At 44.1% G+C, this 12524-nt stretch overlaps 1 protein-coding gene across 1 annotated transcript in view; it reads right to left on the bottom strand.

The window, feature by feature from the left end:
* FGFRL1 (fibroblast growth factor receptor like 1) overlaps positions 1-12524 on the bottom strand; it is a 179942-nt gene that overhangs the window by 84269 nt on the left and 83149 nt on the right. Inside the window, exon 3 of the mRNA XM_082482578.1 lies at positions 6126-6398. Within this exon, the coding sequence (XP_082338704.1) occupies positions 6126-6398 (273 nt within the window). The remainder of the gene's footprint in view (positions 1-6125; positions 6399-12524) is intronic.

Below are 12524 nucleotides of genomic sequence, written 5' to 3'. Positions count from 1 at the left end.
GCAACATAACCATTACTAAGCATCAGTGACTATGGCCAGATCCTCATCTGGTGTTAATCACACTGCGTATGCACAGGAGGCCACCAACGTAGATCCAGCTGCCGGATTGGGGCCTTAACAAATTAAACATGAGAACTTTGTTACTGTTTATTGTCACAAGGAATTCTTCATTTCCATATAACAACTGACTAATCTTCATTAGTCATGATTATATGCCCTGTGATTGTGTTAACGGTTCCATGCTGGATGGGCTGCCTTTCACACTTCATGGTGAAGTAAATGCACTATAGATGGACTGCTAACTCCATACCATGACCAGCACAAGCCACACCACCTTGTTCTCAAACGCAACTACTGCACTTTTTTCTTCTTTTTTTAAGCGTTGACTCATTTCAGTTTTTGCTTAGCATGAGCAGTCCCTTGGTGCACACATTGCTGACTCAATGTTGATTCAAGTCTTCTTGCTGACCACATCTCTCTCTGGTCCCCAGAGTTTATTAAGAGGCCAAAATCCAAACATAAATGAATTTGTCATGCTTTTCCAAGATGGCTGGTGGCACCTGACTCTGGGCTACAAATGTTTTCTCAGCTTTTGCACTATAAATGAGTTCTGAGACACGGATTGATGACTTCATTGGAGAACTGTAATGCAAACCATATTTTACTGTACTTGACATTTTTTTCACACATTATTTTCTACTACTATGAGCAGAAAAAAGCACATTAGAATAAATATCTATTCAGACATTGCCATGATTTTTATTTTCAGGATACTTATGCTGACTGTTTAAAAAAAAGGTTATTTTAATGCAAATTTTTCACACATGCCTGTTATCAAAGAGAGCTGTCTCTAGACAAGCTGTAAAAAAGCATAAATTAGCAGCTGGCTCAGCAGGAAAAAGCAACTTTAAAGATAAATCTTCTGATGTCAGGGAAGATTCTCAAGCAATCAATTGCAGCAGACAGACAGCAGACATTTAATAGTAAATTTGATTTCTTTGAAAACAAGATGTAGCTCAAACAGCCCATCAGAGGTTTAAGACAACAAAGTGCACTCTTCCCCCTGCTCTCTGCATCAAGATTTTACCACTCAGCAGCTCAAGTTGGGCCAAGTGGCTTGGTCACTCAGAGGGCCATACACCAAAGCAGGGCATGAACTGGAAGGATGGTGGTTTCCTCAGCAAAATCTTCCTCCAAAAAAAACCCAAAGAAAAGGAGAAACAATTACAGCAGTCAGAGATATGGGGCAAGAAAGAGAAACACTGCAGCAGCTGTTCTTTGGACTTAAATGTTCATCTTTTTTGACGGTGCGCTGAGACGCACCCAAGCAAGATACGTCTTTGGCAATGCACAAACTCCAAGCGAAGCAAGAAATCCGCAGTGTGGAGACAATCCTAAACCCCATTCTTGTTGCTGCTTCCTTTTTCTTTTCTACAGAAAGTAAGAAGAAACATGCATGCAGATGCAAAAATACAGTTTGATCTTTCATCACTTGGTTGAGCAACTGTTGCCGGATGAAGAATTTACGGGCAGCACCTGTAGCAATAGCCCTGCATGTTGCAATGCTGGCACACCTTGCAAGATTTGGCCCATAATACTTTTGAAAGTGAAAAGTCGTCTGTGTTGTGCATTAGTGAAAGAGGTCATTATGCTACAGCATAAATATTTACTAATAGTCCTTCCTACAGCTGTTCACCAACAATTTTCCCTTCAGAGAATGACCAGACTTCTGGAACAAGTGATACTGTTTATTATTGCAGAAAGAGATGGTAAGGGAAGTTGTCCAGCACTTCCTTGTTGGAAGACTTTGTTTTCAGTTATTTATAAGTCAGGCAAATCTCACCCATTTGGGCTAAGATTTCCCATGAGGGCCTGACGGCTGGATTGTGTGATGGCTCTGTGTGTGCAACCTCACAGTTTCTCCAGGCTGACCACGGCTTGATGCAAGGCTTCAGTTACACCACCACATGCTATTTTTTTGCTGTAAAACATACCTCCATGCAGCACATGAGGTGGACAGTTTTCAAATAACGAGCAGCTATTCAACATTTTGTTTCTTCCTCTTTGGCCTTAGGCTTCCTTTTAGAGCACACTGGCAAGGAAGTATTATTCTGCAGTAAAGAAACTGCAGGTTTCAACCAAGCATCTAGAAATAAAGTTACTTTTCACACCTGTAGGTTATAAATCAGCTCTTATGAATTGATTCAGCTGGGAAAAAACCTTAAAGAGAAGATTCTCATGGGCAAAAAACTTCTTGGGAAGGTAAAGCACATTTGTTTTGATGAGCTATAGATAATTCTCCACAATAAGGAACCATTGTACTTAATAACTGCAATGCTGATTTAACACTGATTAAAGAGAAGTTCCTCTTCCAGCATTTGTAAATCTGTCTGCAGTGTAATTGGCATCCCAAATCTTGTGGTAAGCCACAAAAGCTATTAAGGCTGGCTAGGAAAGGAAATTGTAGTTTTGACTTATATTGGTTATCTGCTTTTACTGGCTTACATTTCACACAGGAGTCTATTAGAGCAGGATTCCTTGGATCTTTGGGATCCGGGCCTTGCAGTCTGAGAAGATGGGGAAATAAGCAAGGTAGAAACCGATTGCTACCATCTGGGTTGGCAAAACCTTTGTCTGAGAAGCAAGATCGAAAACCTAGAGTAAGAGAAGACTCCCTTCCAATACAGCAGCAAGAAGATGCTAAATTAGGAAGTAAAGATTTTACCAAGTGTTATGAAGGAGGAATAGTCCTTTAGGCTGAGATTTAAGAGGTTTAGACTCAACTCTGAGCCACAGCTCATATTTTATGCGGTCTTGGACTAATCTCCTGATCTCTCTTTGCCTCAGTTACCATCTGTAAAATCACAGTAATCCCTCTCATCCGCACTTACTGACTGAGAAGTCCTCCAGCCAGGCAACGTGTAGGTATGTCTACCAGACATGTAGAGGCAGACCTACGTTTGCTTTGCTCATGCACTGGGCTGGCTGGTTGCAAGCAAGATCTGTCCTGAAAGCCGCAAAGCTTCATTCAAACGGGCTTATACCAAAGTTATTACATCTCACAGAGATCAAACTGCAACATAGACAAGGCAGCTCACCTCTGCCATGTCTGCCTGCACCCACTGATGTTGGCGGATCCAATGCCCTTCTTCATTCCTTTGTACAATGTCACAGATTTCTGTTGGTTCTCTATACTCTAATGGAATATAGACACTAAGAGTTAAGATTAACAGGAGTTATATAGCACTGAGTGCAGGCAGAGTGGTTGAAGACAGCTGAATTTTAGTCTCAGCTCTCTGTAGGACCTTGGGTAAACCATCGCCTTATCCTGCTGCAGTGTACATGTATATAACACACGTGTGACAGTTCCTCACTTGCCAGTGGTGTGGTAGAGCTCAGTTAAAAGCATATAGCATAACTCAAAAATCTTTCAATAAGCTACTGTATAGATTCCAGATATTACTGCTTAAATTCCCAGAATGTTTTCATGTCAAAATGGATTTTATTTTTTCAAGTCCCAACATTTAATGAATCATTCGATGCTATTCTAGATTTAATATCTTAACCACCTTACTCATGTCTGACACCTGTGTGGTTTTATATGTTTGGTGTCAGCAGTAAAGCTGGAATAAGAGGGCTTTTTCTCCTTTGAAGGAGTGGGAGAATAGAGAGGCCATATGGTTCAAAAGGCCACTCTGCCTAATGAAGTTTGTGCTTTCCGGAGCACAAACAAAACAGCTCCATCAATTTGATCTTCATCCTCAAAACCGACACGCAGTTGGTCTTAAAACACTGCCTCCTTCTCAAAAATCAACAAAGAATTGATTTGCTCTCAACCAAAAGCATTTTCACCAAGACGAACGCAAGCATCTGGCCAATGCATTACATGTTTGGATCCTTTGAAAGAACAAGTCAGTGATACCTTGTGTTTACTTGCAGACCTTGTCAAGAAAGACACTAGGGGAACATTTGTTTTCAGGGGAAATTGTTCTAGTGAAAAGCAATTGGCTTGAAACATGTGAACACATCTGTACCACTGGAAATGAAGGACAAAAGTAATCTGTCTAAAATGGGCTGAGCAACAACAATGCACAAGGGTACACTGCGAGACAAGGAAGGAAGGTGCAAAGAGTCTAAAAAATACTGGGTTTGGCCAGCATTAGAACAAGGATGCACGGAGATGAACAATAACTCAGCCCATATGTCTGCCACACATTTAGTTTAAAGTTACCCTTTTCTTGGCACTTGGTGATCAATATTTGTTTGCATAGGGCTCAATCTCACACCCACAGAGGCCAGTGGGAGCTTGCCATTTCCTTCCATAGCTGCCCGATGAGGCTCCAAATAACTAGAGTTTGTGCCCAGGGCCTTTCAGTGCCAAATATAATGAACACTATTGTTCTTAACACAATTAAATTTGATAATCCAATTTTCCTGAGCAACTGGATTGGAGTTTTTGCCTCAATCTTTCCTGAACTCTAGTCCAACTTTTACCCTATGCCTCCTGGCTTTTCCCTTTCATTTGCTTCTGTTGTGCTACCAAGAATAGTCAGAGGCTTCTTTGATTCACAGATGCCTCGACGCCTCTTTGCCTTGGAATAAAAGGAGCTGGCTTGGGCCCTGAGCTCTATAGAAGATACTGGATGACACAGAAGATCAAAGACTTTGGCAACCTCCACACGCTGCAAAAGCACATGCAGGACTGAAGCAGGCTCCTATAGCATTTCTTTTCTCCACACCAAAGAGTCTGGAAAGCGCGTCCAAAAGGAGTCTGTATAGACATGACGCTCTATAGACTGTTTCCACTTCACCCTTTTTGCTCAGTGTAGCAAAGAAAGATGGGTGAATGTGGATAGAAAAGAGATGAATGAGGAAAACCAAATCTGCACATTATGTAAAGTGTAAGGTGGCTTTTCTGGCTTTATCCCACTGATGCTACAGGAGTCATACAGCAAGAGGGTTTCCCTCACCTAAGCATCTCTTTCCTGATAAGACATTTACATTCTCGTCTCTCTCCCGTACCAGCTCTGCAGCAAAGTGCATTCTCCAAGAATCATCCTGTTATCAGGTGATAATCCTCCATCAAGCAGCACCAAGTGTTTGCTACATGCCCTGAGTCCACAGCAGCCCTCCTTCTGTGAAGGTGTAGAAGAAGAAATAGAACAAAAACAGGCCAAGTGCCAACCAGTAGGCAGCGGCAATCTGTCCTAAACTCTGTCCTCACTTCCACTATCTGAGAGAAACAGAACTTTGTAGACCAGATACTGGGGGTGCTGATCAGGCAATAGGGTAAGATATCAGATCTCACCCCCTGCTTTGTAATCCTCCCTTTTGCTCTCTCAGCATCCTCCGACACGCCAAATTTCCTCCAGCTCTTTCCCTCCTCACAGACAAGGAGCAATGAGCATATTTCTGCAGCAGCCACAGCAGAAGAATCTCTGATTACCCAGAGAAGTGTCTTTGGGGGCCTTCGGGAACACTCAGCCCAGCAGGTGACCCCAAAATCCCATCACCAGGCCAAGCAAGCCCTTTGAAGACTGTCAAAAGCATGGCCAGAGAACCCATGGTCACCAAGATGGCATCTGAAGCTTTTTCAATTCTGCCTCCACCAAGGGGATTTTTCAGGAATTGAGCATCCCTGGGTCATATGCCAGCTCTGAGCTTTGTTCCAATCTAAATATTATCATGCCTGAAGACACCATGCTTTGCAAAAGCTCACTACATGGATCTTCCAGCTGTGCGTTTTTATACGGGTGCCTTAACATTTGTTTTGAGAACTATCCTGTTCCAACAGCAAACATAAAGATCAGTGTGACCTGTCCTTATCGCGCAGCCTTTCCTGTGTGGAATTCATTGTGATGTGGACCTAGTGACTATTGCATCATTCCTGTTTATTTGTAACCTTTGGCACTGAGTAATCTTATCTGCCTGCAGCCGGCTGCAGCAGATGTGCAGCAACATCGTCAGCTCTGGCAATCCTCAAATGCTGAAAAGGGCCAGTTAAGAGTGGAGGCCAGTAAATGATTAGCAAAGCAAATCTGTAATCACTGACAGCTACACAGAAATCAGCTTGCTCTCTCCCCCCAAAGCAAGGTGAGGCTTGGCTTTTCTCCAGCTCTACTCACCAATCACGATGAGGGTGTAGTTCACGTTGGTGCTGCCGAAGCCATTGGTGGCTTTGCAAATGTAGGTTCCCGCGTCTTCGCTTTCCACCTCCTTGATTTTCAGCCCTTGCTGAAGGATTCGGAACCTCGTCCAGCCGCTGTGGATAGTGCGTCCATCCTTCATCCACATGGTGAGAGGCGGGGGGTCACCCTCCACTGGGCACAGGAGCTTGATGGTCCTCCCTAGCCTCACGGACTGACGGTGAATCACTTTATCAGCAATCCTTGGGGGACCTAAGACAGAACAGAGAGAGGAACAGCTGTTACTGCTTTTGCCAGTGATACAGCACTGATTTAAAGTCCAGTCATCAAACAGGGCACTACATTGACTGCTATACAGAGATATAGGGAAAGGTGCTTAGCAAAAATCACTTACAACCAAGGCTAAAAAATGCAGGCAATTACAGAGGGATACAACAACAGGGATACTGGTTTGTGCAAGACCTGAAGCTGTAACCTTGCCATCATCACCACCTCCTGAAAACCCACCAGGGAAACCTCGTTCTGAGTCTCTTTTGCTTTTCCAAAGCACCTTCACCTTACAGCAAGGAAGAGTCTATTACACAGACTGTTCAGCTGTATTTAGTAAAGCAACTGTAGTTGTTTTAAACTTAACACCTATCCTGAAGGCAAAATTAATAACAGCACCGGCACTTTAAACAAAACACTGCCCCCCTCAAAAAGTTAAAATCCTTTCATGTTGTATATACAGTAATTTCCTTTAATAGTCACCAGATGGGCTTTATCTGAGATGCATAAGCCTGCAGTTGTCGGACATAAAGCATTCATTGGGTAGCGCTTCACCGAATGATACAGCATCGCCTGACATGTTAGCACTGCTTATAGTCCAAAAGAGGATATTTTTATAAATTGCCTTGACAACCCTGCTGGTTTTACCCGACTGACAAATGTTTGTTCTTTGGAAAAGGTGATAATTTCATGCAAAACAGAGTGTCCCTGGAATGCCACAGAGTGAACACACTGTTTGCCACATGATAACAGGATGCACTTGGACAGACCAACACTCAGAAAAAAGAAGTGGTAAAGACTCAAACAGTGGGAACGGTCCAGTAGCTGAATTCAAACCGGAATTTCTTCCCAAGGCTCCGAAAAGTTGAAGTAGAGTCTTTTTTCCTGCATCTGCCTTTTCTGCCTTTTCATTAATTGCAGAAGTTCCACACACAAACTGCAATAGTAATGCTCTTCCCAGAATAGTCTATTAATGGGTGTGATAATAAGTGCCCTGCTCTTGCATAAGGACAAAATGTTTTGCTAAGGATTGCTAATGCTGAGTTGCACGCAAAACCCACAAGATGTTTGTGGGATTTGGAATTGTTCCCTCATATTTTATTCCTGTTCCTAGTGTTTTGCAGGATTGGACCCACATGGGATAAGCTACAGAGGTCATATTTGCACTTCCTCATGACTAATTCCTATTATTCCAATGTCTGCCTGAATTTTCCCCGGCATGACTAAGGCAATATACACAGTCCAGCTCATGAATGACTACAGAGTTGCTGTTGCAGTTACTCATGTTGAATCGCACCCATGAATTTCACAGCTTTGCTGGTGAGCAGAAGTGCTGCTCAAGCTGAGAAAAGAGTCGTGAACTAGCTTGAAACCCATTAATTAGTTTAACTAAGAGCCTGGTTAAATCAATGGGTCTTAGACACACTCAGATTCTGATGAACTGCTGAAGACCCAAAGGAGGGATCTTGAGAGCGCTTATTCTGAAAAAGTCAGTCCCTGGCACACCTTCTGCAGACACCTGTGGGAGAGTGTCTCAGATGTGACGGTGCCCTCCCATACTCCGAGGGAATGGGCAAAACACCACGAGAAATCCTGTCTGTTCAGGTCTTTCCAAGCACTACAAACCACATTGTTAATGTTCTTCACCCTGGGAGATCTCCAACCAGCTCTGTGGATGGAGAGAAAATCCCAAGATCCTTTGAATGCTGATCTGACACAAGCTGCGTTGCTGAATCTTCTAAAGAGGGAATCCACTCATGAGGAGGGGATGTGCGTGTTGGCTTTGATAAAGCAGAATTCACCAACACCGTGTGAGTATCCAGCCCCAAATTCTGCTACATTTCCCTGTGTGGTGCAGCATCTCACCCAGTGTAAAGGAGCAGAACTATGAAGACAAATCCACAGCCTTGTTGAAATTCTGGGTTGGTCCTTGGACAGGTCCATTCTGACCGAGAGCCCTACCAAACCAAGTCAAACTTTAAGAGTAACTTCATTGCAATCTACTTGTGAGCCAGGATACTACTCCATGCATATTCAAATAGCAAAACCAGTTCTATAATTAGTGCTGGGGAAAAATGTTTGGTGCAGGGCAAGCAGGGACAGTGGAGAGAGAGCGCCCTCCTCCCAACTTGGAAACCTGCTGTAGCTCCTTCAAAATCCCTTTCCTTCCAACATTCAGGTTGACTCCTGATGAATTTTGAGACCTGGAGGAATCAGATAGTTTCCCAGTCACGTCATGTGCCCCATTGGGTCAGACCGCACAACCTCTCCTGATAGCACCAGAGTTGCCTCTGAATCTGTCACATGTTTGGGTCAGCGGTAAGCTTGGTCCTCCTAAATGCCATTTTCCTTTGATTGACCTTTCGTTCTGAGGAATTGTTGGATCACTGTCTGTCACAGGATCTATTCGCAGACCTTTATGACATTTAGAAAAGGGTGCGTTTCTTGAAGCCTTTCTGCCTGAGAAGAAAAACACCACCACAGTCCTCCGCAGCCCTTCATTAGCCCCTACAGCGACTTTCTCGGATTGAGGAATAAAAATTTTCCCCCACTCTTTTTCCTGCTCTGAATCTTGCCAGTTACAGCTGCGTGCGCTTCTCAATGAGGTACAGCCTCAGGACATAGATGCTAAAACCTTGCTTCTGTTCATTTGGTGCTGTAAATATTCACATTTTATTACATTACCTATCATCTTTGCGTTAATAACTTTCTACGCAAGCAGTACTCTCTCTGGAATCAGTGCCTTCGCATACACCAGAGGCTTCAGAGATCCTGGCAAGCCAACGATAGCTGGACCTCCTGTAGATGGCTACAGCAAGAATAAAATGTTGATATCATCACGGATCTCTGTCTCTCTTCCTAATGTACAGGCATCCACTGGGTCTTATTTCACTACATATCTGCACAGCCCTGCCTTGGGACCGCAATAGTGACGGACGAATGCTTTTCAAGTCAAGATACACTTTGGCACATCTCACCACTCTGTGCTGTCAGTATTTGGAGGGGAGGTGGGAGAGGGGGAAGTGCGTTTTGCAAAAAGGCCCCTCTGCAACATCCCCTGTGTAGTGGCTGCTGCTGACACAGGGCTGCCTCGCATGGCATAGTGTGGAAATCCCACACTATCCAGACAGAATGTATTCCCCCTCTGAATCAATACGTTAAGCTGCCCAGAACCCCCCAGGTTTCCCTGGAGTTTAATTTCCAGGGCTTCTCTATGGCAGTTCTATCTATACGAACAGAGTGAAAAGATGTAGTAAAAAGATGCTGAGCACCCCAATTTCCTGTGTGCACCACTGCTCCCCACCTTGCAGAACTGGCCCATAAGATGCCAAGGGGGTGGCCACGAGAGCGGAGTGCCCAGTATCTGCCAGCTCTCCCAAGGCGCTGATCTGGGGGTGTCGCTTGGCGGCTGCCCCCGGCAGGGCTGGAGCACGGCTGCGCTCACAGCTGAGCGCGGCGGCGCAGGAGCAGAGCCCGGGGCACAGCCTGCCACCCTGCCGGCTGGATCCATTTCTACAGCTGCTTAGGGAGGCAAAATCCCGGGAAAGCACCTGCTGTTTCACCTACAGCTGCCAGCGAGGTAAAAACAGGCTGAACCCTGGCTGCTGCCGACTTCCCATCCCTCGCTGCCGCCGGCTTCTGTCCTGTGCCCTAATGCAGCACTAAAAAGCAGATGTAATTGCCCCTCAAGCAGCCAGTGTCACGATCTCAGCCGTCCTAGACTCCAGCTTTGTGTTGCGTGTCAGCAGAACTGATCTAAAGCGTTTTAAGAGCAATACCCTATGGCTGCTTGCTGCAGTGCCGCTCTTGCCTTGTTTGTAGGTTATGCACCAGGGCAACGCCGCACGAGATGGATAGCGACACCATAAGGGATTGTTCCGAAACGTGAAATCGTGTTGTTAAACCAGACTGTTAAAATTGTCAGTACATGTATCTACCAACGCAAATTTTTTAATGCTAATATTTACCGTCTTTCTGGCTCGGGGGGGGGAGAGAACCCATGAATTGCCATGTGCCTGCACCCATGGAGCCAAAGCTCCAGACTGGATCCTTTGAAAATAGCACAGGGGAGAACACTGCCCTCTGGCCCTGGATATAAATCTCGAGGAAGGTGTCCCTATGCCATACCCCCACTCATTTCTTAGCCATTAGGCAGTGATTCTTGAAAAAAAATCAGCTTTTATAAGTGCTGAGAATCTGCAACCTCTGATCCTCCCTAGAGACAGAGATAACTTCCCACAGCACCTTGCCATGAGATATGGGAGAAGGGGCCAAAACCAAGGTCCCAGGTAGATATTCCACAAAAATTGGCGACACAGATTTTTACACATTTTTATAGTTGTGAGGGGAGGGGGGAATGAATGGTGGGGAGAGAAAACAACCACCCGTTTCTTGCTTCCACTCTTGCAATTTTCCATTAGGCAAAGGCAGCTCTCTACGGCCGCGGGGCACTGCTCAGAAACACCCTTTTAACCCACTCCACACTGGAGAGGGTGCAGCTGACTTCACAGCCTGAGCAAACAGAAGGAGCTATCACAATAAATTAAGCCCCTACCTCGACACAAAACCAGCGGGGCCAGGTTTCCTTCAGTGCCCCTTGTCCTCAACCCAATAGTTTGAGAGAATAATTTCTTAACATTTCGGCCGAGGGGGAAGGGTGGGGTTTGACATCTGTGGATGTGACTTGGGAAGAAGTGACGAGAATGCAGCTGCCTCCCCCCGTGCCTGGTTGTTATTCTTTCTCCAAATACAAACTAAATATAACTTTGCCCCATAACATTCAAATCATTTTAGTTACTAGAAGGGATCATGCCTGGAGTTCCAAGGGCCAGGGTGCAATCAGGCTTAAAATATAATTTAAATAATCCAGACTCTGCATTTTCCACCCAGTTATTTTCTTGCTTACAGTTTCTCCATCTGCAAATACATGTAAGTGCACCCAGAAAGAAACAAACAATCCCAGTCAGATGCCAAGTTTTCTGTTCAAGATCATATAAGCCCCGTCCAACATTAACAAGGAAATGCCATGACTACCTCATTTGTTTTAAATATTTCTGTTCATATACATGCAGACAAGTGTGCAGATTTATTTGCCTCATTTACGAATACAAGCAACTGGAATCTCCATTCTGTTCCATTATATAAAAGACAGATCCTACACCTGTCTTACTGAACAGCTGGGCAATTTTCAATTTATATCCTGCAATACTGCTCTCCACTATCCTATACCACCGAAAAGCCCCACTTGCTGTTCTGCTGCTGACGCCGCTTTACAAACATTCCTATTCTCCTCCCCAGTGCCTGGGAAGGGCTGGTGGTTGCCACTTCTTGGCAAAAGGAGTTATGTAAAACCCAAGAAAGCCTCTGCTTTACCAAATAGCTATTTCCGGGAAGCAGTAAAAACAATTTCTCGAAGTGTATTTAAGACACAACAGTGGAATAGCCTGGAGCTTCCTGTCCATATTTCTCACAGTCAAAAACACACACACATGTAATTATATTTTCCTGGACTGCATTGCAAAGTTCATGCACTCGTTCAACTCATACATGCAGTAAACATGATTTATAGCTCTGTGTGAAAACCTTCTAGATATATGGTGTTTTGATAGTGACTCAAACCTAGAGCTATAATTTAGTAACACCTAGCAGTGAAAGCTAAATGATTTCCCACTCCACATTCCTAACTTTCCATGAACCTCTTTTACTGCTAACCTGGGGAGGAGATACTGCTTCTACAATTGTTGGGACTTAGCCTTGTTATTCCTTCAACTAAACTGCACACTAACGTCAAGCTTCACATATGGTGAACACACCAGGACTGACCCATGTCCTGTGAGACCATTTGCCATGATACAGTTCAAAGTGAACTTTATTAACACATTAAACATAATTACAAAGAGGAAATTCCAAGGAAGGTCAACTAGCCCGGACAGTTTCTTGGAATGGAAAGTAATTTATAATATCCACGTACTGTATTGTAAAGTTTATAAAGAATTTACATAAGTTTTAAGAGCCCCACGGGTTATGTATATTTTATTATTTAATACCAAACCCATTCACTTTCCATGAAGATAAGATTTATTTTGAAATGCTGTGTTAGCAAATTAGCAA

The sequence above is a fragment of the Vanellus vanellus genome, assembly GCF_965231255.1.
Source record: "Vanellus vanellus genome assembly, chromosome: 4".
Classification (NCBI taxonomy): domain Eukaryota; kingdom Metazoa; phylum Chordata; class Aves; order Charadriiformes; family Charadriidae; genus Vanellus; species Vanellus vanellus.
The sequence above is the reverse complement of the archived record's forward strand: the minus strand, read 5'-3'. Positions and strand labels throughout refer to the sequence as shown.